This window comes from Triticum urartu, chromosome 2A, assembly GCF_056163025.1.
Source record: "Triticum urartu cultivar PI428250 chromosome 2A, HENAU_Tu73, whole genome shotgun sequence".
In the NCBI taxonomy this organism is placed as follows: domain Eukaryota; kingdom Viridiplantae; phylum Streptophyta; class Magnoliopsida; order Poales; family Poaceae; genus Triticum; species Triticum urartu.
This window is the reverse complement of record NC_141874.1, coordinates 315,676,698-315,703,235: the sequence shown is the minus strand read 5'-3', so window position 1 is coordinate 315,703,235 and position 26,538 is coordinate 315,676,698. Positions and strand designations below refer to the sequence as shown.

Below are 26,538 nucleotides of genomic sequence, written 5' to 3'. Positions count from 1 at the left end.
TGTTATTTTTTCTGTCATGTAGCCAGGGACCTAGGTGCAATTAGTTTATTTTATAGATTAGTCTCTAATTTTCAAACCTTCACAACTTTTTACTCGTTTGTCCAAATTTGACGAAACCAGCGCCAAATTCTTCGTAATGATCTCAACTATCCAGAGAACTTATTAAATCAACTTTTTTAAATTGTAAAATTTGAATTAGATCAGATTCAAATTTAAACTTGTTTTGGCTATAACTTGAGTTTTATAACTCTGATTTAATTGATTCTTTTTGCAAATCGAAGGTCTTGACATGTACTTTTTGTTAAGATCAAAATCACATATTTTTGCTACGGTTAAAAATATGTCTCTGTTCACAAGCTTTATTTGATGTTTTGAAGTTTTTTCGAAGTATTTTCTTTGATCTTTTGGATATTTGGGTGATTTCTTATGTGTGGTTATAATTTCTTGCTTACGATAGATTGAACGGAGTGTGATGAGTAGAACTATTAGAAATTATGAGTGCGAAGAATCTTCATTAATAGTACAAGGCAAGTTCACACCTTTGATCATACTTTTCCTATACCCAGTTTACTTGCATTAGATACACCCTCAAAGATTTGCATGTGTAGGATTTGGGTACATGTGGTTTGCTATGTAGTTCATGAGATAGGAACCTATGATCCTTGAAACACCCCGGGAATATCTGTTATGTGATATATTGCTTAGCCATGCTAGTAGACAGGGATTGGCATGTGTGATTCATGAAAGATGAGAGAGATATAATAATTAAGGGTAACTTTAAGGTGGCAACATTAACACACATCCGGGTGGAATGGTTGGGGCACCCTGGAGAAACCAGTGGCTTGCCCGGGCACCTGGAGAAACCAGTGCGTGCCCAAGGGAATCCCGGAGTACCCTTGTGATCACCGTATGGAATGCCACACAGGCTCAAAGGGATCGTATGATATTTCATGCCTAGAAACTTCCATGTGCATCCACAAGCCATTATGGGCTCTGGCATAGCTGAGTAAGTTGTGGGAAACTTTTCCATGATAGGCTAGCAAATGTAGGGGATTGTAGGTTACCGACCTATCTATCAGTTAAGGGGACCTCTTCGAAAAGACTATGTCTCAATCATCTGGTTCTCAAACATCACGCAGTGCGAGGAATTCAATGGAGGAGATCGAGATTTGTGGGGAAAAATGCGCAAACCTTTGTAGAGTGTACAAACTAATCATGATTAGATGTGTCCCCGATTATGGACAACTTTGAGTATCTAGAAGTGAATTATTGGTTGATCTCATCACTCTATTTAATTAATGAATTGGGTTATTATTTATACTTGGTAATTTTGGGATTGATTTGGAGGAACCTTCTCAATAATGGCATAAACTTAGTAGTAAATAAAATTTATTCCTTTGTTGTAGGGAAAAATTAGCTTTATGCAATATTAAACATAGAGCCTCCAACAGCCTAGTATGCATAGAGATAGACATTTTCATTATTATTCTATGGTGTGAAATTGCCAGTACATTCAATGTACTGACCTACATGGATGGAACGTCTCATGTTGCAGAAATTTTACGACGAGTAAGTGATACGATAGGGTTACGATGTCTACACTCAACTTTGCCGTTGGTGTTGTTGGGACTCCACAACTTTGTTGTTACTTCCGCTATATTGATTGAGGTAATAGTATTTACGTTACTCTATACATGTGATTTACCTTTGTTATAAATCCTCGGGTACTGTGTGTGTCAGCATACCGTTCCAGTGGTGACACTTAAACACAGAGACTTCGATCCATTCGGGTCGGGTCGCTAAACAATATATCTCAGAATGGCTATGGAAATTCCATAATAGGTAGGTACGGTGGCTGTTTTGAGGAAGGATATGTGGTGGGTTTATGGTACCGGCGAAAGTTGTGCGGTACTAGAGAGGCTAGCAATGGCAGAAAGGTGAGAGTGCATACAATCCATGGGCTAAACATTACTCATAAAGAACTCACATACTTATTGCAAAAATCTATTAGTCATCGAAACAAAGTACTACGCGCATGCTCCTAGGTGGATAGATTGTTAGGAAAATACCATCGCTCGTCCCCGACCGCCACTCATAAGGAAGACAATCAATAAACAAATCATGTTACGATGTCTACACTCAACTTTGCCGTTGGTGTTGTTGGGACTCCACAACTTTGTTGTTACTTCCGCTATATTGATTGAGGTAATAGTATTTACGTTACTCTATACATGTGATTTACCTTTGTTATAAATCCTCGGGTACTGTGTGTGTCAGCATACCGTTCCAGTGGTGACACTTAAACACAGAGACTTCGATCCATTCGGGTCGGGTCGCTAAACAATATATCTCAGAATGGCTATGGAAATGCCATAATAGGTAGGTACGGTGGCTGTTTTGAGGAAGGATATGTGGTGGGTTTATGGTACCGGCGAAAGTTGTGCGGTACTAGAGAGGCTAGCAATGGCAGAAAGGTGAGAGTGCATACAATCCATGGGCTAAACATTACTCATAAAGAACTCACATACTTATTGCAAAAATCTATTAGTCATCGAAACAAAGTACTACGCGCATGCTCCTAGGTGGATAGATTGTTAGGAAAATACCATCGCTCGTCCCCGACCGCCACTCATAAGGAAGACAATCAATAAACAAATCATGCTCCGACTTTATCACATAACGGTTCACCATACGTGCATGCTACGGGAGTCACAAACCTTAACACAAGTATTTCTCAAATTCAAAACTACTTACTAGCATGACTCTAATATCACCATCTTCATATCTCAAAACAATCATAAGGAACCAAACTTCTTATAGTATTCAATGCACTTTTATATGAATGTTTTTATTATATCCCTCTTGGATTCCTATCATATTAGGCCTAATTCTATAACCAAAGAAAATTACCATGCTGTTTAGAGACTCTCAAAATAATATAAGTGAAGTACGATAGTTCATCAATTTCTATAAAATAAAACCACCGCCGTGCTCTAAAAAGATATAAGTGAAGCACTAGAGCAATTTTTCCTAGCTCAAAAGATATAAGTGAAGCACACAGAGCATTCTAATAAATCACGATTCATGCGTGTCTCTCCCAAAAGGTGTGTACAGCAAGGATGATTGTGACAAACTAAAAAGCAAAGACTCAAATCATACAAGATGCTCCAAGCAAAACACATATCATGTGGTGAATAAAAATATAGCCTCAAGTAAAGTTACCGATAGACGAAGGCGAAAGAGGGGATGCCTTCCCGGGGCATCCCCAAGCTTAGTGTAGGATCGAAAGTATGTATAGAGGGGGGGTGATTAGACTACTTGACCAAATAAAAATCTAGCTTTTTCCCAATTTTAAGTCTTGGCAGATTTTAGCAACTTATCACAAGTCAAGCAATCAACCTACACATGCAAATCTAAGAGTATAGCGGCGGAATATAAATCATTGCATATGAAGGTAAATGGGAGGAGTTTGGAGGGAGCAAACACAATGTAGACACGGAGATTTTTTGCGTGGTTCCGATAGGTGGTGCTATCGTACATCCATGTTGATGGAGACTTCAACCCACGAAGGGTAACGGTTGCGCGAGTCCATGGAGGGCTCCACCCACGAAGGGTCCACGAAGAAGCAACCTTGTCTATCCCACCATGGCCATCTCCCATGAAGGACTTGACTCACTTGGGTAGATCTTCATGGAGTAGGCGATCTCCTTGCCCTTACAAACTCCTTGGTTCAACTCCACAATCTTGACGGAGGCTCCCAAGTGACACCTAACCAATCTAGGAGACACCACTCTTCAAAAGGTAATAGATGGTGTGTTGATGATGAACTCCTTGCTCTTGTGCTTCAAATGATAATCTCCCCAACACTCAAATCTCTCTCGGAGATTTGGGATTTGGTGGAAAGATGATTTGAGTGGAAAGCAGCTTGGGGAAGGCTAGAGATCAATATTCTATTGGTTGGATTGGAATATCTTTGTCTCAACACATGAGTAGGTGGTTCTCTCTCACAAAATGAATGGTGGAAGTGTAGGCATGTTCTGATAGCTCTCTCCACGAATGGATGAAGGGTGGAGGGGTATATATAGCCTCCACACAAAATCTAACCGTTACACAAAATTTATCAAACTCGGTGGGACCGAGTAGTTAAACTCGGTCAGACCGATTTAGTTCAAAATGTCAATGTTATGATTTTCGATTGGACCAACCTGTCAACTCGCTGTGACCGATTTCATTAGGGTTAGGGCACAATGTAATCTCGGTGAGACCGATCACATGAACTTGGTGAGACCGATTTCTGTAATAGGCAAACAGAGAGTTGGCTAGGAGAACTCGGTGGGACCGATCACTCATTTCAGTGGGACCAAAACGTTACGAAAAGGAAACAGAGAGTTTCCATTGCGAACTCGGTGGGACCGATCGCTCATCTCGGTTAGACCGAAATGTTACGAAGGGAAACAGAGAGTTTGCAATCCCATCTCGGTGAGACCGAGATCCCTATCAGTGAGACTGAACTGGTTAGGTTTTCTGGCTATGGCTATGTCAAATGAACTCGGTGATGCCGGATAGATCAAATCGGTGGGACCGAGTTTGACTTTTGGTTTGGGACATATGTGGATATGAGAAAGTGATTGAGGGTTTTTGGAGCATATCTGTCAGTGTTCTGGGAATGGGGGTCCCCAGACTTGCGTGCCTGCGGCGTGGCTAAGCCAGCAGGCCGTACAGCCCATCTTCATCGACAAGGCATCCAAGACCCTCGCGAGGCGGACAACACAAGACCTCCTCTGGAGTGGAATAATCGGGCAGGCTCACGAGGAGCAGAGATATCAAGCCAGGGGGAACCTCACGAGGCTCTCGTGACGTGAGCCGTGACGATCGACACCAGGCGGGCGCCAGCGTGCGCAGCGACCTTGTTTCCTCTTTGGGCTAAGGAGGCCAGTGCAGGCGAGGAGTACCGAGGCATCAGGCGAAGGTTGCCATATCGGTGCAACAAGACCAAGACTAGAAGGACGGCAATACAGAGGTCATCGTGGAGCCCAAAACGGCGTCACCGCTAGAGCGTTTCGCAGGTGGAGACCACCTTTTTCGGGATGGCTTGTACTAGCTGTCCCCCTTCAAATTTTCCCGCCGTTGTTGGCTCCCTTTCCGCTCAATATTTGGGGAGAGGACCAGGGCCTATATAAGTAGAGCCAGCCACCGCAGTAGGGGCATCGAGCAGTTCATCCAGCACTTGCCCACACAAGTTAGCCAAGCACAAGAACACCTCAACCTAAGGAGGCTGTTCTTCCCCTTGTATTGTTCGTCATCAGCCCAAGAGGCAATCCACCACCACCACACTAGAGTAGGGTATTACACCACAACGGTGGCCCGAACCAGTATAAATCTTGTGTCTTTCTATGTTGCGAGTTCGTCGAGTTCGTCCGCGAGATCTTAGCGAGCTAGGGAGTAGATCGGTGGGAGGAAAAGACATCGCACGCACCCCAGTGTTCGAACCTTGAGGGTTTGCCGGAACCCCACATCTGACATTTGGCGCGCCAGGTAGGGGTGCACCGTAGCTTCCCTTCCATCAGTTCATCGCTCCGTCGCTCCATCGTCTCCTTGGAGGACACTCGCCGTGCTCGAGCTGAGCGTCGGGCTGCCCTCGCCGCCCGCGTTGCTCAGATAGCCCCCATCGGCGGGCCACCTCGTCGTTCTCCGTCTCCCGCCGCCAACGCTGCCACCGGCCCGGTGGGGAACAAGCAGCAAGCGTCTTCGCTGGATCCTTCAGTATGGCAGGACGGCCGCACCGCCACTCCATCGCTGACCCCAGCCAGTTCTTCATCTCATGCGCGCCGCGCTTCCATGGAGGTGCGGGCCGTGCTCCTCGCCGCAAACGAACTCCTGTGCTACCGCCCAGTCGACGACCTCTATGAGGAATGGCTCGACCGCGTCACCGAGCTCGTCTGCGCCGCAGGGGGCTCCCCCGCGCCGTCCCTCTCTCTGCCTCACCCTCAGCCGGTCGCGGGCGATGTGGCCCGAGGCGAGCCTCCACCATCCCAGCCCAAAGACGGTGCCTTGGCACCAAGGTGCGCGGCCCCGCGGTGCGATCCGCCACGCCCGGTGCCCGCGCGCAAAGAGAGAAGCTGCCAAGAAATCCCTCGGCCGCGAGGAGCTGCACCCGCGCTTCCCGCGCCGGCTCGTCAAGACCGCGCGCCGCCCGCGGCGGCGCCACGTGGACCTCATCAAGACCAAGCTCCACGTCCGAAGCGAGCCCCAATAACCACGGTCGGCTGCCGTGCCTTCACCCCCGAGCTACGCAGCATCACCTGGCCAGGCAAGTTCAAGCCGAATCTGCCTCCTCGCTATGACGGCACCACCGACCCCGCAGAGTTCCTGCAGCTCTATGAGCTATGCATCGAAGCAGCCAACGGTGACAAGAAAGTCATGGCAAACTGGTTTCCCATGGCTCTCAAGGACGGGGCCCGCTCCTGGCTCCTGAACCTGCAGCACGGCTCGATCTCCTCCTGGGACGAGATGTGCGACCGCTTCATCGCCAACTTCCAGGGCACTCGCGACCGCCCGCCGGCCGCGGGCGACCTGCGCCGCATCAAGCAACAACCAGGGGAGACCCTCTAGAAGTACATCCAGTGCTTCAACAAGGCCCGCCTCAAGATGCCCAAGGTCATGGATGAGGCCATCATCTCCGAGTTCTCCGATGGCGTTCATGACGTCAAGATGAAGGAAGAGCTCGCTATCCATGAGGAGCTCTGCACATCTCAGGAGCTGTTCAACCTGGCGACCAAGTGCGCAAGAGCTGAGGAGGGGCGTCTCTCTCTCCTTGAGCTGCCAGCCCCGGGCACAGAAGAGAAGAAAGCCAAGGCCAAGGATGTGAAGCGCAAGGAAGCAGCGGTGCTAGCAGCGGAGCCCAACACCAAACGGGGCAGAGATCAGCCCAAGTCATCCAAGAACAGCTGACCGTTCTGCGCCTTCCACAACCTGAACACCCACAACACTAGCGACTGCCAAGAGCTCAAAGACATACGAGAAGGACGCTACGGTCGACGCCCTGAGCGCAGCGACCGGGGCTACGGCCGTGGAGGAGGATGTGGAGGAAAACGCTGGGACGACCGTGGCCCGCGCCAGGAATGGCACGACAGGCCTCGTGAGGACCGCTAGCAGGACCATCCTCGTGAGGGGGCCTGGAGAGATCAGCCTCGTGAGGATCGCCCCCAAAGCAACGCCGGTCTTCCCTTGTTGCCGCCACCAAGAAGGAACGACGATCATCATCAGGATGAGGGGGCTGGGGGCTTCCAGGAGCCACGTGCAATCGCCTGCATACTGGGTGGCGCCCAGGCCCCAACCTCTCAGCGCATCTTCAAATGGTTCGCTCGCGAGGTGAACGTGGTGCTCCCCAAGCTTGAGGCCGCGTGCCCGCTCAAGTGGTCCCAGTGCGCCATCACTTTCAACTCGGCAAATCAGCTCAAGTGCGCGGCCACCGCCGGCGTCCTCCCGATCTTGTGTTCCCCAGTCATCAGGAATGTGCAGGTTACAAAGACCCTCATCGACGGCGGTGCAGGGCTCAACGTCCTATCCGTCGACACATTCGACAACCTCCAAGTGCCATATGAGAAGCTCCAGCCTACCAAACCTTTCTTAGGAGTGACTGACGGCTCCACCACACCAATAGGGCAGGTCCGCCTGCCTGTCACCTTCGGCACGCGCGACAACTACTGCACCGAGCTCACCGACTTCGATTTCGCGCACATCAGCCTGTCGTACAACGCCATCCTCGGCTATCTGGCCCTGGCCAAGTTCATGGCGGTCACCCACCACGGCTACAACGTGCTCAAGATGCCTGGAAGCGCCAGGGTCATCACGGTCGCATGTGAAGACAGGGATGCGATGTGCTCCCTCGAACGCGCCTTCTAAGCTGCTGCAATCGACGACCCCGACAACAGAAGTGAGGGCCCTCCGGAGGCCATCCCCAAGAAGAAGCAGTTGCGCCGCGCAGGACCTCAGGAGGATGGCGTCGCGGCAGGAGCCTCATCAGGATCAGCATCCGTCCCAGGGGCGCCTCCCTCCATCGCATAGGAAGGCACACCCAGCACCCTCCTCGGGCAGGGCTCGGGGGCTCTCTTCTAGAGGGCCTCAGGCCTTGCCAACCTCACGAGGGAGGCGCTCGGGTACCACTTGGAGGCGTGCTACGTGGCATGTTTTCCTCAGGAGAACACAGGGCAAGGGGTGCCCACCACTCAGGAGTTCATCGCCAAGACCACGCAGGAACTGCAAGGTGCAAGAGCCATGTGCGGCGACAGCTGCTCACAGGGCGCAGCTCACCACCCAAGCGAGGGTGCCGAGCTGCATGTCTGCATCAACGTCCCAGGGCTCAACAGGGCCGCGTCTCAGGAGCGCTTCTGGCCTTCGCGTGTGGGCCGTTGCGAGGGCCCGTCACACAGCTATGTTCGCATGCCCCTCGGCTTGCCGAGCGTGGCGTCGGCCTATCAGCGCAACATGCGGTGTGACTTGGCGGCTCGAGAGGCCAGGTACCGTGCCGTCCTAGAGGAAACGGAGACGGTCTTCAGGGAGCCTCCTGAGCCCCCAGAGCCTCCTGAGGCTAAGGGCTCCGGTGGCTCATGAGGAGTCATTTCTTCGACGCACGCCTTCAGCTGCACCAACTCTGCTTTGTCTACAGAATCAGGTGACATCTTCCAAGCTCGTTTAAGCTGGGAGTGCCCCTTGGGCTGCATTATTCCCAGGCCACATGGGTCCGTCCCTGTGGCATGTATCCCTTTTGCTCATGTCTTTAGCTTACCTTGCTGGGGGCGCCCCTCGGTCTGCATCATCCCCAAGCCGGTCGGGCCGAACCCAGTGGCATGTATGTTCCTGCATTTACCCAAGCTGATTTGCCTTCCCTGCTTAACCTGCCTATGGTTATCACCTGCTCGATCATCGCCTCCCACGGGGCCTCCTCACAGGCACGACGCTGGTGCATGGGTCCGTCCCTGCCACGTCGACAAATCTGAGTGGTCGAGCTCTGGCTCGCGGCAAGCCCCGTGCACGTCACCTCACCAGGCCCTCAGTGCCTTCACTTCGTGCGGACCAACCAGCGGCAGGCTGGCGGCTGTAACGGCAAACCATGTTCTTCTTGTGCCTGTTCATAGGGACCCCGCGGGGAGGATAGCAGGCGGCACCGCGTGTCTCCTTTTCTCTCGTACTCTTTGCTTGCGCATTAAAAGGGGGGCTCCTGAGCATCGCGACTCAGGAGCTCTTACGGGCTCTCCAGCCCTCACCCCCTGGCCTTGCCACGGCATCGCGACCTGGCATACCAGCGGCGGCTGAGCTTGCTCGAGGGCTGGGACTTGAGGACGCAGAGAACTAAGGAGAGCATGGGAGGAGGGAAACCCGTATGGGCCGGCCTGGCTATGCCGCACAAGTTGGCGCGCGGCCCTAGCGCAACGTCAGGAATCGCCACGAAGTTCACAAGATAAGTCTCGCCATCGTATCGGCTAAATGTCTGAGCCTTATGGTCACTCACGCCTTGCCGCAACCCCGTTGCGGCCACGTCAACTCCCTTTCTTCCCTTACCGTGGTTGCTTGAGCGCTAAGGGGGACTTCCTGACACTACTAGGAAATAGCTTATAGATAGACGCTTACTAGTAGCGCGTTATATTAGCCCACACTACTGCTAATTACTAGTAGCGCACTATATTATCCCCTCGCTACTAGTAAGTATTACAGGTAGTACATAGCAAAAAAACACGCTATTAGTAATATCTCCCGTGAACAAAATGTAGCAGTAGCGCATGTAGTAAAACCTGCGCTATTAGGGCATCTCCAACCGTTGGCCCCCCAGGAGGGGCAAAAAATCGCCCCCTGGGGGCGCACCGGCGCTAAACCGCGCACTGGGGGCGTGATGCCCCCCAGTCGCGGCCCCCCACGGGTTTTTAAAATGTTCAAATTCAGCGCAAACACAACGCAAACACGGGCGAGTTCATTCAAATTTAAACATATTTTACAAAAAAAGAAAAAAAACTACCGCGAGCTACTCCCGCCGTCTCCCTCGCCGCCCGCCTCGCCGCCCGCCCACGCGGTTCTACATGCCGAGGAGGCTGTAGAACCGCGTGTAGTTACCGCCGCTGTCATCGTCGTCGTCGCGCCCGCCTACGCCTCCGCCGTCCTTGCTGCATCTCTCCCCCGGTTGGCGCGGCGGGTTGGACGGTCCGGGGGCGTCGTCGTCATCGCTATCGAGGATGATGACACCGTCATCGTCCTCGCGCCCACGTTTGCGGGCGGTGATCTCCTCCAGGGCCCGGGCTGCCGGACCATCTCCTCGCGCACGTAGTCGTCGTGCGACCACCGCATGGCGTCCTCATCGGAGAAGCCACGCCGGCCTATCTCCTCGTACTTCGGGGGGAGGCTGGACTCCACCTTGGGCTCGATGAGGGCGCCCGAGCGGCGGGTACGCGCGCTGACAGGCGTGTCCTGGGGCTCCGGCTTGACGGGGCGGAGGTGGAGGCAGGGAGAGCCGCCGGAGCTGCGGGTACGCGCGCTGACAGGCGTGTCCTGGGGGTCCGGCTTGACGGGGCGGAGGTGGAGGCAGGGAGAGCCGCCGAACGAGGAGGAGGACGCCCCGGTCTCCATGCGCCTCGGCGTCCAGGAGCTTCCCCGGCGGCGTGAGAAGGACGGGGGAGCGGGGTACTCGAGGTGCGGCGTGTTGTCGCCCTCGATGTACTCGAGGACGGCCTCCAACGTGCGGCCGGGCACGCCCCACCACCGGCGCCGGCCATCGGAGTTGAGCCTGCCGGAGGGCACGACGCCGTTGGTGGCCTCGAGCTGCTCGGCGTGACGGCGGCGGAAGTAGGGCTCCTAGAGCGGGCTGTCGGGGACGTATAGTGGCCCCTCCCTCGCCGCTCGCGGCAGGGACGCGTGGATTCATGCGATCTCCGCACGCCGCGTCGCCCCGGTGGGTGGTGGTGGCACCGGCACGCCGCCGGCGCTGATCCTCCAAGACCCGGGCACCTGCATGTCCGGCGGGACCGGGTACTCGGCCTCGAAAAGGAGGTGAGCCTCGTCGTCGTGCAGATGACGGCGCCCGAATCCGTTCGCCGCCGCGCCGTCGCCTGGGAAACGCTCGGCCATGCTTTCTCAACTAGTGACGGCGAGAGGAGGAAAGGGGGAGAAATGAGCGCATCGTCGGTGGATGATCGGGGTGAGTCTCTCCAGCGCGCTTGCAGTCGGCTTTTATAGGCGGAGACGCCGTGTGGTAGGCTTGGCCGGCGCGTTACGTGTGGCGTGATTGTGTGGCGTCCGAGGGACGCACCGCTCAGCCTTCACTGCGCCGTCCGTGAGGCATCAATGGAGGCTGACCAGCGCGGCAGCGCGCGACAGCTTTGGCATTGATTCGCCGCGGGAAACGAGGCGATGAGGACGACGAAGAGGCGAGAAGAGGGTAGAGTCGCTGACGCGGTAGGCCCGCAGCTCTTCACGCCAAAAACGATTCGCCTGGCGCCCCCGAGCGACCCCAGCGCGCCAGGTTCGGGTTGGGTCCGCCGGCGCCAATTTCGGCCCGAGCCGGCGAAAACTGGGCTCTTGAGGGTGCAACTGAGCCGATTTTTTGACACCGACTGATGAAAAGACGCCTGAGGGACCTTCTTGGGGGCGCGGCTGGAGATGCCCTTACTAGATGAAAAGCAATAACGCAGGTGATACATCCCACGCTACTGCTACCCCGATCCACTCCCACCCCACCGAACTCTCTCGTGAATCCTTCAAAAAAAACTCTCTAACCTCACCCCCATGATCTCTTCCCCGCCGCCGCCACCAACGCCGGCCGGTTCCGGCGAGCTCCGGCCGCGCGCTACACGCCCCCAAGCTCCACCCCCCCCCCCCCCCCCCCCCTCGTCCAGATCCGTGCCTCAAGGCGTACATCATTGCCCGCGGCTAGGGTTTCGGGCGCCTCCCGTGTTCTTGCCGGAATCCACCACAATCAGCGATGGCGAGGCCGGCGCTTGCGGGATCCGTCACCGACGTTGCCCAGTTAGGCCATTCCCCTCCTTCCTTGCTTGGATCCGCCCTCTCCTCCTCACCTTCTCCTCCTATCTGTGCCTTTGCTACAGGTCACCATGGCGCGGAGGAGGAGGGGGCACACCTAGCCGCCAGCCCTGCTCTGCTCGAGGAGGAGGGGCCTGCTCCTAGGGCGACCAAGAGGTCGGGCACGAGCTCAAGCATGGCCATGATGACCCACCACGGCAGGTATATCTCCATCTCCCTCCCCTTCTTCCACTACTCACTACTGCTGCTAAGTTGAGGCCAAATGTCAATAAATATGCATCATGGGCCTGAGTCAATTCATTCTTCAATCAGCCTATCATTGTTCTTTTAGTTGCATCGTAATGGTATTCTGTAATAACTGCAGTTTGCTGAATCTCGTGAGATGCTAAATTCACCAAATCCTCGAGCAAGTATATGGGAGAGAAGGATGCAGTAGCATTGAAGCTTAGTATTTTTCCAATGAAAAACCATTATATGGCTGCTTCACACCATCTTGAGTTGTATCAGGATATTTGTTAACTGCAGAAAAAGAGAAATGTTAATGTTTCCATTTAAATATATTGAGGGATGACATATGTAAGTTATTTCAGGTGAATTTTGCTTCTATTCTGGTTGTGGATAGCCTTGGTATCAATGTGAAGGTAACAACCCTCTCAAAGATTGGCTCAATTTCAGTAATACTTTCTACTATTGTTCATGCATAGGCATATAAATGATGAGATAACTAATAACAGTAAAAATGGGGGTGACTGGGTAGCAGAGTGTTCATTATAACAACAACCAAGAGTTGCACTGCCTAAGGTTGAATCCATATTCACTTTAGATTCAGCATGGTACTGTAGTAGTGCTTGTTTAGTAATTAGTAATCTTACTTTGAGCATAATAGTGGTCAATCTGCTCAATTTTTTATATTTACCTACTTGATCACTTTAGTTTACTTTGCATGTTGTGTCCTACTGCCTAGCGAACTATCCTTCCTATAAAATTCGAACACAATCTAGCTTGGTACAAACTGATTCTGTAGCTTGGTGCTACTTTATGAGGCATTTGGTAGCGATAAAATATCTTGCTTTTAGTGCCAAGTTTGCTTGCACCAATTATATGTGTAACAATTAGAGGGGAACTTTTGGAACTCACACATTCTATTTCAGTTAATGTTCGAAGCAACTTTCCTGTGTGAATCTGACAATCTCACAATTAGAGGGGAACTTTATGAGGCATCTGTTTTTTTCCTTAGCGGTTCGGCACAATTAGTGCATAGAAACAGATTTTTTTGGAAAGCTTCATCATGACATCGATCTTGGTTTCGCCTTATTGCCACTCAGAGGTTGGATGGAGCATTGAGGATTTCAGGCATGGGGTGGGGTGGCCACGTGTTGCAGGATCGCCGGAAGAGTTGGATGTGTTCTGCAGAGACCAGGTGATCAATGTCGTTGCCAACAGGTACCTAAAGTACACACTTGTAAATTTGGTTGTTTATTTATCCTCAGAGCTGGTTCCCTTGATACTTTTTCTTAGAAACATGATCAAAGATACAAAAAGTTTTACTTCTGAAGCAGAAGTGGCAGTACAGTGTGCATGCCCTATTGGCCTGTTCATGCCAATGGCAGAAGTATCTGATTCATCCGACCCAATTCAAGTTAACTTGAGTGCAGCAGTAGATAAACATTCACTTACAAATTCTACTCCAAATGGACAGTCATAGTAGTACGCGGGCAGTGTAAAATGTGTTTTTGTTAGTTCAGTGAAAATTAGAGATCAACCTGATGGTACTTCATTTTTATTCTAATCTGCCAAATGCTATAAATGAAATGAAGTTTCTTCCTCGATCAAGTTGTCAGTCCTTGGTTCATTCTCGCCCTTTGCGCCATCGGCAACGGGTCATCTAGTGGATTGAAACGCTGACAGTGAAGCTGAGAATGGTTGATGTGGATCTAGCTTCTAGCCGGTGGAAAGCAAAGTTGTCTAAATCTCATTTCACTCGTGGTCATGCCTAGCATTGTATCCTTCTTAAGTTGGGTTTTCCCCAATTTCTAGGATTGATCTGTTTGGTACTACTTATAATTCATATATATATACTATGCTGCTGCTATATGCTTTTGTTTCTGCTATTATTACTTACTGATCTATAGGTTATTGTTATACTGTACTAATGCTACAGGATCTTTGTGAGTTCCTAGTAGTGGTCTTGGTTCATTGTTTAATTCCAGGATTTGTGAGTTCTTAGTAGGGAACACGTGGACATGAAGTTGCGGCGGCAACGATGACGACGACATCGACATTGTCACGGGGCTGCGGCGACGACGACGACGACGACATCATCACGGTGATGCGGGGACGACGACGGTGTCGTCACGGTGCTGCTGCGGAGGCAACGACGATGACATCAACACCTTCAACGGGCTTGTGGAGGCGCCGGCGACCTATACGTGTGGTGTATAATGGATATATATGTGTGTGTGTGTGTGTGTATTAATTATCTATATCAGATATGTATGTTTGACTGTATGCATAACATGTGTGTATCATGAAATGCATGTATGTGAGTACTATAATGAAATAGGTAGATTTTTTTAAATCCTAATTTGTTACTGGTAGCGTGGGTGTATCATAGACGGGCTACTACTATGCTGTTAGTAGTAGCGCAGTTTGAAATAGTAGTAGCGTGGGGCACCAGCGCTACTGATATGTTTGTTTATTAGTAGCATGGGGTAAAATACACGCTATTGCTAAAAATAGTTGTAGCGTCATAGCAGCAGCATGGGAACCTATGCTACTAGTAGTCCAAAAACCCACGCTATTGGTAAGGTTTTTTCTAGTAGTGTGAGCATCGCGTCTCTGGGGCTCTTACTGGACCTCGGGCCGGACACCTCCTGGCCTTGACCACGACACGAGACCTGGCATACTAGCGACGGCTGTAGCTTGTCTGGGGACCGGGACCTGTCGGCGTAGAGCAACAAGCTATCGCGGGAAAAGAAAGGGGGGCCGAGCCTTAACGGGACGCGCGTTCACTAAATCTTCATAACAGAGAAGATAAGCACAAAAGACATTACGGAACCTTATATGCCCCCACGGGGCGCCTCATGATTCTTCGCAGGGAATGAAAGCTAAAACTAAGAAGGACCCTATCTACACCCTCCTGTGGCAGACGCCATCATCAACAGCGGGCCACAGGAGGCCGGTGCCAACCCCATCTAGATCAGCAGCAGCGACGGCCAGACGCGGCGACACTGCTCCGAGCGCGGCGAGAGCTCGGGGGCACGTAGCTGTCGTCGCTCATCTCCGGAGTCTCATAGAGCTCAGGAGAGCTGCTGGACTCCCAAGGGCTGCTGCTGCTGGAGTGGCCGCGAGCGTAACGCGCGTCAGCCTCGCGCTCCTCTCCGGAGCAGCACTCCAAGCGGCGGCCCTCGGCATTGAAGACCTTGAAGAAGAGCGTGGAGACGCCGTCGTACTCAAGGTGGATTGCGAGGGCGCCCCTCGCGTGGCAGACCCGTGCAATCTCGCCCCAGCCATGAGTCATGAAGATCTTGCCGTTGGGGACTGCTTCGAAGTCTGCTCCAGTCGTCGAAGCGCCGCAGTCGGCATGCTGCAACCAGAGCTCGAGAGGCCCCCTCGGGGGCATCACGTCGGAGAAGAACCACGAGAAGTGGATCCAAGAGCTTGGGGGCATCGGTGCCCACAGCACCAGCTCACGCGAGAGTCCGCGGCGTGGATTCCGAGGGCGACGCCGCGTGTCGCCGCGGCACGGCGACCCCTGGCACGGCACGGGCGACACTGCTCGTCGCTCCGCCCTCCTGAGCCCTCGGCTTGGACATAAAGGGGTAGCAGATACCCTGGGGGAGGCCGCTTGCACCAAGGCCTCGTCACCACCTGCATCGCCACTGCATCACGGCGGTGAATCGACCTTTTCTTCGGCGGAAGTGGCTCCGGGTCATCTCGGGGGGCCTTCCCCTTTTCTTCGGCGGAGAACCTTCTGATAGGCACCATTGATGTTAGCAGTGGAGCAAGGAGCAAGAATCAAGCAAGCGAGGAAGAGATGGGCGACAGGGGCTCAGCCCCCCTCCCAATTTATAGCAAGAGAAGGCCAACCTGCACCTCCCACGATCGCAGGTAAGTATGGTTTTCCTTGCGTGTCGCTGGGACTTGTCAAGTCGTGCAGTTGCCGAGGCAGCGTGGGGAAGCGGAGACGCCCATGTCCAATTAACCACCACGCGTCAACCGAGGTCGCGGGCTTTTGGTGGCCCGTGGTGCTCCGTACTTGACCCTTGGCTTCGCCGCGAAGCCAAGCCCGAGCGCACCTTGGGCCCGGGGGCTATTGTCGGCGTTTTAGGAACGGGGGTCCCCAGACTTGCCTGACTGCGGCCCGCGGCGTGGCTAAGCTAGCAGGCCGTACGACCCATCTTCATCAACAAGGCATCCAAGACCCTCGCGAGGCGGACGACACAAGACCTCCTCTAGAGTGAACTAGTCGGGCAGGCTCAAGATTAGTGGAGATATCAAGGCGAGGCGAACCTCACGAGGCTCTCGTGACGTGAGCCATGACGATCTACACCAGGCGAGCGCCAGCGCGCGCAGCGTCCTTGTTTCCTCTTTGGTGCTAACGAGGCCAGCGTAGGCGAGGAGTACCGAGGCATCAGGCAAAGGTTGCCATATCGGTGCAACAAGACCAAGATCAGAAGGACGGCAAGATGAAGGTCATCATGGAGCCCAAAATAGCGTCACCGCCAGAGCCTTTCGCAGGCGGAGACCACCTTTGTCAGGATGGCTTGTACTAGCTGTCCCCCTTCTAATTTGCCCGCCGTTGTTGGCTCCCTTCTCGCTCAATATTTGGGGAGAGGACCAGGGCCTATATAAGTAGAGCTAGCCACCGTAGTAGGGGCATCGAGCAGTTCATCCAACACTCGCCCACACAAGTTAGCCAAGCACAAGAACACCTCAACCTGAGGAGGCTGTTCTTCCCCTTGTATTGTTCGTCATCAGCCCAGGAGGCAATCCACCACCACCACACTGGAGTAGGGTATTATACCACAACGGTGGCCCGAACTAGTATAAATCTTGTGTCTTTCTGTCTTGCGAGTTCGTCGAGTTCGTCCGTGAGATCTTAGCGAGCTAGGGCGTAGATTGGTGGGAGGAAAAGACTTCGCGCGCACCCAGTGTTCGAACCTTAAGGGTTTGTCGGAACCCCACATCCGACAATATAACTAGGCATTTTGAGAAATCAAGCCATTAAGCAACACCTCATCCCCTTTTAATAGTATTGGCTTTTCCTATGGACTCAATGTGATCTTGGATCACTAAAATGAAAATGTAGAGTCTTGAGCATGAGCCAATATGTGTCCTTAGCATTTTGAGAGGTCCACATCTCTATTCCATGCCATGCCAATCATTGAACTTTCTGAAATGATCATCTTGAAATAGTATTAGTTCAATGAGCTATATGTTGTTAAGAACTACCAAAACCACCCAGGGATTAGTTGCACTTTCAATCACCCCCTTTTTTGGTAATTGATGACAACATATAGATCAATGCTTCAACAAAAGATAATAAGAGTGAAATATGTTGTCGCTTTGAGAAGTATGTTATAAGCAAGAGCTCCCCCTAAATTTGTGCATTATTTAAAATTTGCTTTTGAATGCAAATGCACAATCGATTAGGATCATGGGTTACTCTTCCATGTCACATACATCTTGGTGGAGCGCTCAAAATGATAGTAAATGAAACAAGCACTCATCACCAAGGCAAAGTGAATGATCATACACGAGAGATAAATAATGTCATCATTCAAGCACAAGCATTAAAGTCATATGATCAAACACATGACCATACAAGTATCTCACACACATAAACATAGAGTATCATCCAAGCAAGCACACAAATAAGTATTAAACAAGTAGCAAATAAGGCAAAAAGATGAAAAACTCTCTTTCTCTCGAAGCCTATGATCTATACACTTTCTCCCCCTTTGGCAACAAGTTACCAAAAAGCTCGAAAATGCATCGTGCTATGCGTCTCTCTAGGCTTGATCTTCAGGAGGTGGCGTTGAGAGGACTCCAAGGATGAAAGCATCTGTTGAGGTTGTTGGAGCTGGTGGAGTTGCAACTGGAGGGGCTACCGAAGCTGTGGCTGCAGGTGCTGACGTAGTAGCTCTTGTATCTGTCACATGCATTGTTGCAGATCTCTGTGCCCTAGGAACTCTCTGAAAGGCATATGTGGTAGCTTTCCCTTTCCTCTCTTCAGCTTCTTCCTAGAGCTGCTCAATAGCTGTCTACATCTCTGTCGCCTTCAAGTAAAGATCATAGAACTTTGTCTCAATGATCCTCCCCAGGCTCTTTTGATTCTGAGTCAGGGTGGCCAATCCTTTCTCAATACTCAGAGTGGCTTGAATAAGATATACAAGTTGATCTTGCTTTGACTTGAGGAAGACTTGTGAAGCCTCTTCAGCACTTGGCATCTTTGATGCCTTCTCTGCTTTTGCTTTCTCCCTCTTCTCTTGGGCCTCCACAGATGTGGGATCATTAGCATTCATGACAACTATGTTGTACTCAAAGTCAGGCCTCAAGGGAAGATGTTCTTTATCCAACTTGTAGGTGCCTATGCCCATCTTGGAGTTGATGAGCATCTGGATGTGTGGAGCATACCCACATGATCTCTCCTGGTCTGTAGTTGTCCTCTTGATTGTCTCAACAATCAAACTCATCACTTTGAACTTCTAGGGCACACCAAACAACTGAAGCAGATTTATGGAGTGGCCTCTGATCATGTTGTGATCTCCTGACTTGGGAAACAAGGTGTGCCTCAAGATGGTGTTGATAGTGGCCAGTCCAAACAAGAGATAATATACAGAGCCTAGCTTGTGATTCTCCAAGGCTTTGTCAAGAATCTCCTTGTACATGTTGGCCATTGAGTTGGGATCTTTCTTCCTCTTGTCATAGACATCTATGTCATCCTCAAGCTCTACAGGGGCATTAATCAGCTTGGCCCATTCATTAACTGTTGATTGGTACCTTGTACCTTCAGACATCCAGACAATCCTTCCATCAGGATAGAAATGAGCTGTAGAGTAGAATTGCATGATGAGCTCATCATTCCACCTGGTTAGCTTCTAACCCACAAAGCGTCTACTCCATTGAATCCGAAGCTCTCATGCACTCCTGGGAAGTGGTCTTCATTGTTGTCGATGTACTTCCAGTCTACCCACTTCATGTCACAGACAATGGGCTTCTTATCCAACAAAATTGTCTCATAGAAGCGCTGTTGCTCCTTGGTGTGAAACCTATAGTGCACATCAATCCTTCTCCTCACAACATATGGATTTGATTCTCTCCACAATCCGAGTCCTGCATCTTTTTTGATTTTCATATTTTCTAGATGATTGTCATCATGATCAGGGATCTTTGGCTTGAGCTTCCCGAGCACTTGGGCTTCATCATATTCTTCTTCAACTTCAGGCATTGGGGCCTTGTTCTTCTCAGCAGCTGGTATGTTTCCTGTGCTCCTCTTTGGTGCAATCTTGGGGGCTGGAGCAGAAGCTTTGGGGCAGTCTTTGGCTTTGAAGGATCATCCCCTGACTTGATGGCATCCCCCATCAGCTTTTGAGCTTTAGGTGCTAGTGCAACATCCTCTTCCTCCTCTTCCTCCTCATCAGGCTGAATCATCATAGAGGGCTTGCTTATGACTCTGGCCATAGTTTTCTTGGCCCTATCCTTCCTCTTCTTGCCCTCATCAGTAGCCTTTCCAACAGTTGATTTGGAGGTTTCAAGAGTTGAGGCTCTGGCCTTCAAAGTGGGCACTCTCATGGCAGGAGCCTTCTTGTGCATACCAGGCTTTGTTGATGCAACTGTGCCAAATTCCTTCTTGACAACCTTCTTTTTGGAGCTGACCTCCTCCTCGGCAGCAATGTTGTCTTCATCCTCAGAATCCGAATTTCTCTTTCTCCTATGCCTAGTAGCAGCCTTAGGCAGGTTGCTAGGAGTACTTCTGCTGCCTTCATCGTAGTTGCTAGAGGGACTAGTGCCCTCACTCAGATTCACCTGCTCCTCAAACTTGTTTTGGCTATCACTTTGATCAGACATGGTTGACACAGCAAACTGAAAGCTGACCTTGTGAATAGTTATAGATGAGATAGATTGGATGAGCATCACAAAGTGCAGAGATTTTGCAAAACAAATGAGTCAAAAACTTAGTTTTATTTTTCCACAGAAAGCATTTCGGAGCTACCAATTTGTTAAACTCGATGACACCGAAGCAACTTTGGAGTCTAAACTAGTGGAATCGGTCAGACTGAGAGATAGTCCGGTGACTCCGAGATTGCTAGGGTTTCAATGAGAGTTGAACTCGGTCACACCGATTTGCAAGTTTTGGTCAGACCAAAAGTTACAAGTGCAATGGCCTAAGCCAAATCGGTGAGACCGATTTCCACAACTCGGTCGGTCTGAGATGAGTTTGGCAGAAACCTAAACCTAAATTTTCGAATCAAAACTAATCTAAAGGAAGTTTTTGCTGCATAGGATGATCTCATACGTGGTAAGAAACATGGCATTGACTTTGTGCTAAGAATCAGAGGTAAGGATTGCACAAAGATTCGAACTCATACCCTAACTCGGCAATGAGCTTGCTACGATGGCAATGACGGTGAAGATTTCCGTTGACGGCGACGGAGACCATCGGCGGGAGGTTGCTGGCGATGAGAGGATGATCCGGAAACCCGAGTCGGCAGAGCAGGGCACGCACGGGCGAAATGGTTTTGGAGAAATTTCCAAAATTTGACCCATCAGTATATATATCCTGACCCTGTCGGTGTGACCGAGTGGAACAACTCGGTGGCACAGAGATGCAGAATCACAAGCGGTTACTGCAACTGGGTATGATCGAATGGTTCTAATCGGTTGCACCAAGATTGAAAACCTAGATCAACTCAGTGAACTCAATATGACCAAAAAGGATGAATCGGTTAGACCGAAGTGCACAGAGAGGTTTTCGAAGTTTAAGTCTATGACAAATCGGTGACTCCGAGTGCTCCTCACCCAGAGGGTTCAAATCTGACTTGATCAAACTTTGTGATGTAGCATGAATAGAGTTGGAGATGAGAAAATCATAGATAGCTAGAGGAGGTTCTTAGGCATTCTTGTCCATCCATTTGGCAAAAGAAGAAGAGCCAAACAATAAAGCAACAAATGGATGTCCTCGAATGTGAAAAATATGCAATCAACATGCTCACACAATAAAATGGCAAATCAAATATGTGGCAAAGCATGCACACACACACTCTAACATCAATCAAGCAATTTGGCAATGACTAGGTCATCTATATATGAGTATATTGACTTAGGAGTCAAATGAGAACATTTGATCGTATGTCATACTCATTGTTTAAGCGCAAGTGGGGTTACCACTTTTACATAAAGCATTGTTGTGCTCACACCATTAGAGTTGCTTTAGCTCAATTCTTAGAGTAAAGCTCCCCTAGATGTGATATCCCCCCTAAGAGGGATGAACTAACCTTGGGTTTTGTCAATGATGACTTCATGTAGATGTTGAAGATGTGGATGCTCAAAGTTGATGTAGATCATTTGCAGCAATCCATTGGGGTCAGTTGCACTTTCAATACCTACATGGGTTAGTCCCACAAGGCACAAGCAAGTATGTCCATAGACATAGAGTGAAGTACACACAACATGATGTCCATGAAAGCATTAGGTTACCTTGTCCCTTGTGAGGGAGTCCTGGATTAGGGGGTCTCTGGACAGCCGGACTATATCCTTTGGCCGCACTGCTGGACTATGAAGATACGAGATTGAAGACTTCGTCCCGTGTCCAGATGGGACTCTACTTGGAGTGGAAGGCAAGCTAGGCAATACGGATATGCATATCTCCTCCTTTGTAACCGACCTTGTGTAACCCTAGCCTCATCCGGTGTCTATATAAACCGGAGGGTTTTAGTCCATAGGACAACATACAATCATACCATAGGCTAGCTTTTAGGGTTTAGTCTCTTTGATCTCGTGGTAGATCAACTCTTGTACTACTCATATTATCAAGAATAATCAAGCAGGACGTAGGGTTTTACCTCCATCAAGAGGGCCTGAACCTGGGTAAAACATCGTGTCCCCTGCCTCTTGTTACCATCCGCCTTAGACGCATAGTTCGGGACCCCCTACCCGAGATCCGCCGGTTTTTACACCGACATTGGTGCTTTCATTGAGAGTTCCTCTGTGTCGTCACCGTTAGGCTTGATGGCTCCTTCGATCATCGATAGCGATGCAGTCCAGGGTGAGACTTTTCTTCCCGGACAGATCTTTGTATTCGGCGGCTTCGCACTGCGGGCCAACTCGCTTGGCCATCTGCAGCAGATCGAGAGTTATGCCCCTGGCCACCAGGTCAGGTTTGGAAGCTTAAACTACACGGCCGACATCCGCGGAGACCTGATCTTCGACGGATTCGAGCCCCTGCCGAGTGCGCCACACGGTAACGATGAGCATGATTTAGCTCTACCATCAGATAGTGTTCAGGAGACCGCACCGGCAACCGCTCCAACCCTCAATCCAGAGCCAATTGCGCCATCCAGTGATGGGTGGATAGACCCCGCCACGGAGGCCGCACTCTCATCGGCGATCGAGCCGAGTATCGACCTTACCCTTCACGGGAGCCGTGACGCCAAACTACTGGATTCTTCCCCGGCCACGGACTCCGAACCGCCTGCGCCCGTGCCTATCAAATCCGACTGGGCGCCGATCATGGATTTCACCTCCGCGGATATCTTTCAGCACTTGCCCCTCGGCGACATACTGAACTCATTAAAGTCTCTCTCCCCGTCAGGAGAGTCCGGGCCGAACTATGATCGGCAGGATTGGGATGCGGATGACGAAGAAATTCGCTGCCCACCCACCACCCACTTAGTAGCCACTGTCAACGATTTGACTGACATGCTCGACTTTGACTCCGAAGACATCGACGGTATGGACGACTATGCAGGAGACAAACAGGAACCACTGCCCACAGGGCACTGGACGCCCACTTCATCATATGATGTATACATGGTGGACACACCCAAAGAAAACGACGACGAGGAACGGAAGGAAGCAGCGAAGGGTTGTTCCCTCGAAAAGCAGTCAAAGCGGCGGCGTAAGCGCCGCTCCAAATCCCGCCTCGGCAGAAACAGCGATCATAGACCCAGCGATAGAGCAGGGTGAACCATCGCCCGACCACGGCAACACGGAGAATCAAACCGAACAACCCGACTCCGTCGAAGACAACAGTCCGGATGACATCACACCGGACAGGCACCAGGAGCAACAAAATGCCCATAAAAGGCTTGTTGCCACTGCGAGGAGTCTGAAAAAGCAGAAGCAAAGGCTCAGGGCTGCACAAGACACACTCAGAATCAGATGGAGTGAAGTACTCAACACTGCAGCGAAGTACGGCGGTAATCGCCACACCAAGAGCTACCCGAAGCGAAAGTTGCTACCTGAATTCGATGAGGAGGCCTTAGATCCCCCGCAACCAAAAAACAAAACGGCCATCCGGTCGGATAGAGGACCTCGTGGCCAACATGCAGCGGCAAACGATGCCGCACATAAGCCAGTATGTGATCCACGTGAGGGCTCGCATCAAAAGGACGACGCAACCAGATCCATCTACGGGCCACGCAAGCGCGCTCCAGCATGCAATGCAACACAACAAACATCCGAACACCATGGTACACCCAAATACAGGGGTGCCGCACACCCCCTATGTTTCACCGATGAGGTGCTGGACCATGAATTTCCGGAGGGATTCAAACCCGTAAACATAGAGGCGTACGACGGAACAACAGACCCTGGGGTCTGGATTGAGGACTACATCCTCCATATCCATATGGCTTGAGGAGACGATCTCCACGCCATCAAGTACTTACCCCTCAAGCTCAAAGGGCCAGCTCGGCACTGGCTTAAAAGCCTCCCCGAAAACTCCATTGGAAGCTGGGAAGAGCTCGAAGATGCTTTTCGGGCAAATTTTCAAGGGACCTATGTCCGACCACCGGATGCAGACGATTTAAGTCATATAACTCAACAGCCCAGAGAGTCAGCCCGAAAGCTTTGGAACAGGTTCCTCACTAAAAACAACCAAATAGTCAACTGTCCGGACGCTGAAGCCTTAGCAGCTTTCAAGCACAGCGTTCGAGACGAATGGCTTGCCAGACACCTCGGCCAAGAAAAGCCGAGAACAATGGCAGCATTAACAAGCCTCATGACCCGCTTTTACGCGGGCGAGGACAACTGGTTAGCCCGATGCAGCACCGGCGACCCAAGTACATCCGAAGTCAGGGACGGAAACGGGAAATTATGACGCAGCAAAAACAAGCGCCGAAATAATGAAGACAACCCGAAGAGCACGGCGGTAAACGCCGGATTCAGAAGCTCTCGGCCAGGTCCGCAAAAGCTGCCCTCCAAAGGAAACCGAGACGAACTGTCCAGCCTAAACAAGATTCTGGACCAAATATGTCAGATCAATAGCACCCCCGATAAACCTGCAAATCATACCCATAGAGAATGTTGGGTTTTCAAGCAGTCCGGCAAAATCAACGCCGAACATAAGAGGCAGGATACACCAAGCGAAGACGAGAACGAGCCTCGCAAGCAAAGCACTGGGGAACAGAAGAAGTTCCCACCAGAAGTCAAAACAGTAAACATATTACACATGACAAAGGGGAGAAATAAAGCGGCACTCCTAGAGACACATGCCCCAGGGCCTATCACCGTGGAGTTCTACCACTGGCCGTCCCAACCGATCACCTTTGACCATCGGGATTACTCGGCAAGTATCCGATGTGCAGGATGGCTGCCTTGGTATTAGACCTAATAATTGACGGATACCACTTCACACGAGTCCCGATGGATGGCGGCAACAGTTTAAACCTGATATCTCAGGACACAGTCCGCAAAATGGGGATAGACCCAACAAAAATTAGCCGCAACAATACTACCTTTAAAGGAGTAACGCCAGGCCCAAAGGCCCATTGCACGGGCTCCCTGCTACTAGATGTTATATTCGGCTTTCCCGATAACTTCCGTAGCGAAAATTTAACATTCCACATCGCTCCGTTCCAAAGTGGCTATCAAGCACTACTCGGACGCGAAGCTTTCACTCGCTTTAACGCAATACCGCATTACGCTTCTCTCATGCTTAAGATGCCCAGTCCACGTGGCATCATTACAGTAAAAGGAAATATTGAGTGCTCCTTGCGCGTGGAAGACCGTGCGGCTGCCTTGGCAGCCGCACACTAAATGGCCTCACCAACTAATGCATCTGCTAGGTCGTTAAGACCATGGACGCGGTTAGACGAGTCCGGCGTAGCTATATGTACTTGATACAGGTTTGACGGCTATACCCCTATTACAATACAAAGGGCTCAACGCGCGCAAACAAGGGGCAATTAGGCTCAACTTTACTCATCTTGAACTGTATATGGTTTATTTAGTATAACCTACCTTTTTGCATGACAACTTTTCAACTAAGTTCCTCTCTTTTATAGATGACCATCGTGCTACACCCGTCTAGGACACGGCACAACGGAGACACATGCGCAGACGTGCAGCAGGGACCCGTTCCAAGGATTCTTTTTAGATTAAGACCCTGCGTAAACCTTTTTTACTGTCTCTTGTTGATACACATCCCTCGGATTCTCAGTACAATTGAGAAGGATGCTGACGTATTGGAATGTGGCCACGTCAGAATATTGCACGTACCTGGACACCAGGGGCTTATTACCAAGGGTACTGTTTAGGCCCGGTTTACATCATAAAGACCGAATACCTTAGGGAGTGTTCGGCGTCGCGAGTTTGGCCTTATATGCATCAGCTCCGAATCATGTCTTTTGTCAAATGTTGGGTTTGCCCGGCTCTTGTGTTTTGCTGCCTTACGTTCCGCTCTATCAGCTAAGGCGGCACCAGGAGAACTACTGCGATTGCGCCCTGGTTCATCCGGACGAGCACCTCAGTAGAGAAAGCCGAAAACTGGCTGTCATGATATAGCGTGAGACTGGTCAACCACTCGATGACCTAGCGGAATCTTCGGGATTCCTCCACCTTAACGAAGGGCCGTTTCTCGGCCAGGCATGTACGCACCCCAAATTCGGATGAGTGCAGAGCCACTAGGGGCTATATAGTAGCCCCACTGTCAAACTCCTCTGGCTAAGTGGAAGTGTTAAAGCATTATAGTCTGATTGCCTAGTTCGCTGCGCTATCACCTCCTTAATGGACTAAGACGTTGGATCAAGTGTGAACATGCGTCTTCTGCGAACACCCTCGCATTATATGCGTGGGGGCTGAAGCCGACGACTGCCATCTTTCAGGTTATATACATATATACATAAACGACCGCACAGGAGGCATCATAGTACTTTTGGGCAAAAGTATAAATACAGCCTTGATAAACTCAACAAAACATTGTTTTTACAATGGGAATACATGTCACTCAAACATAATATTCTTCGAGCACTAAGCCTCTATCAAACGAGCGCCTTCAAGAACTTC

The 26,538-nt window shown here is 50.8% G+C and overlaps 1 protein-coding gene and 1 long non-coding RNA gene across 2 annotated transcripts in view; both read left to right on the top strand.

Annotated features, from left to right (window-relative positions):
* Window positions 1–11,702: 11,702 nt before the first annotated feature.
* Window positions 11,703–14,605, top strand: LOC125537243 (uncharacterized). The gene is made up of 5 exons (XR_007295723.2): window positions 11,703–12,012; window positions 12,093–12,228; window positions 12,392–12,668; window positions 13,353–13,470; window positions 14,255–14,605. It is a non-coding gene; the product is annotated as an uncharacterized LOC125537243 (long non-coding RNA).
* A 6,042-nt stretch (window positions 14,606–20,647) lies between these two features.
* Window positions 20,648–26,538, top strand: part of LOC125541432 (histone H3.3-like) — a 30,241-nt gene continuing 24,350 nt past the window's right edge. The window contains exon 1 of the mRNA XM_087541340.1: window positions 20,648–20,768. Coding sequence (XP_087397466.1) covers window positions 20,648–20,768 — 121 coding nt within the window. The remainder of the gene's footprint in view (window positions 20,769–26,538) is intronic.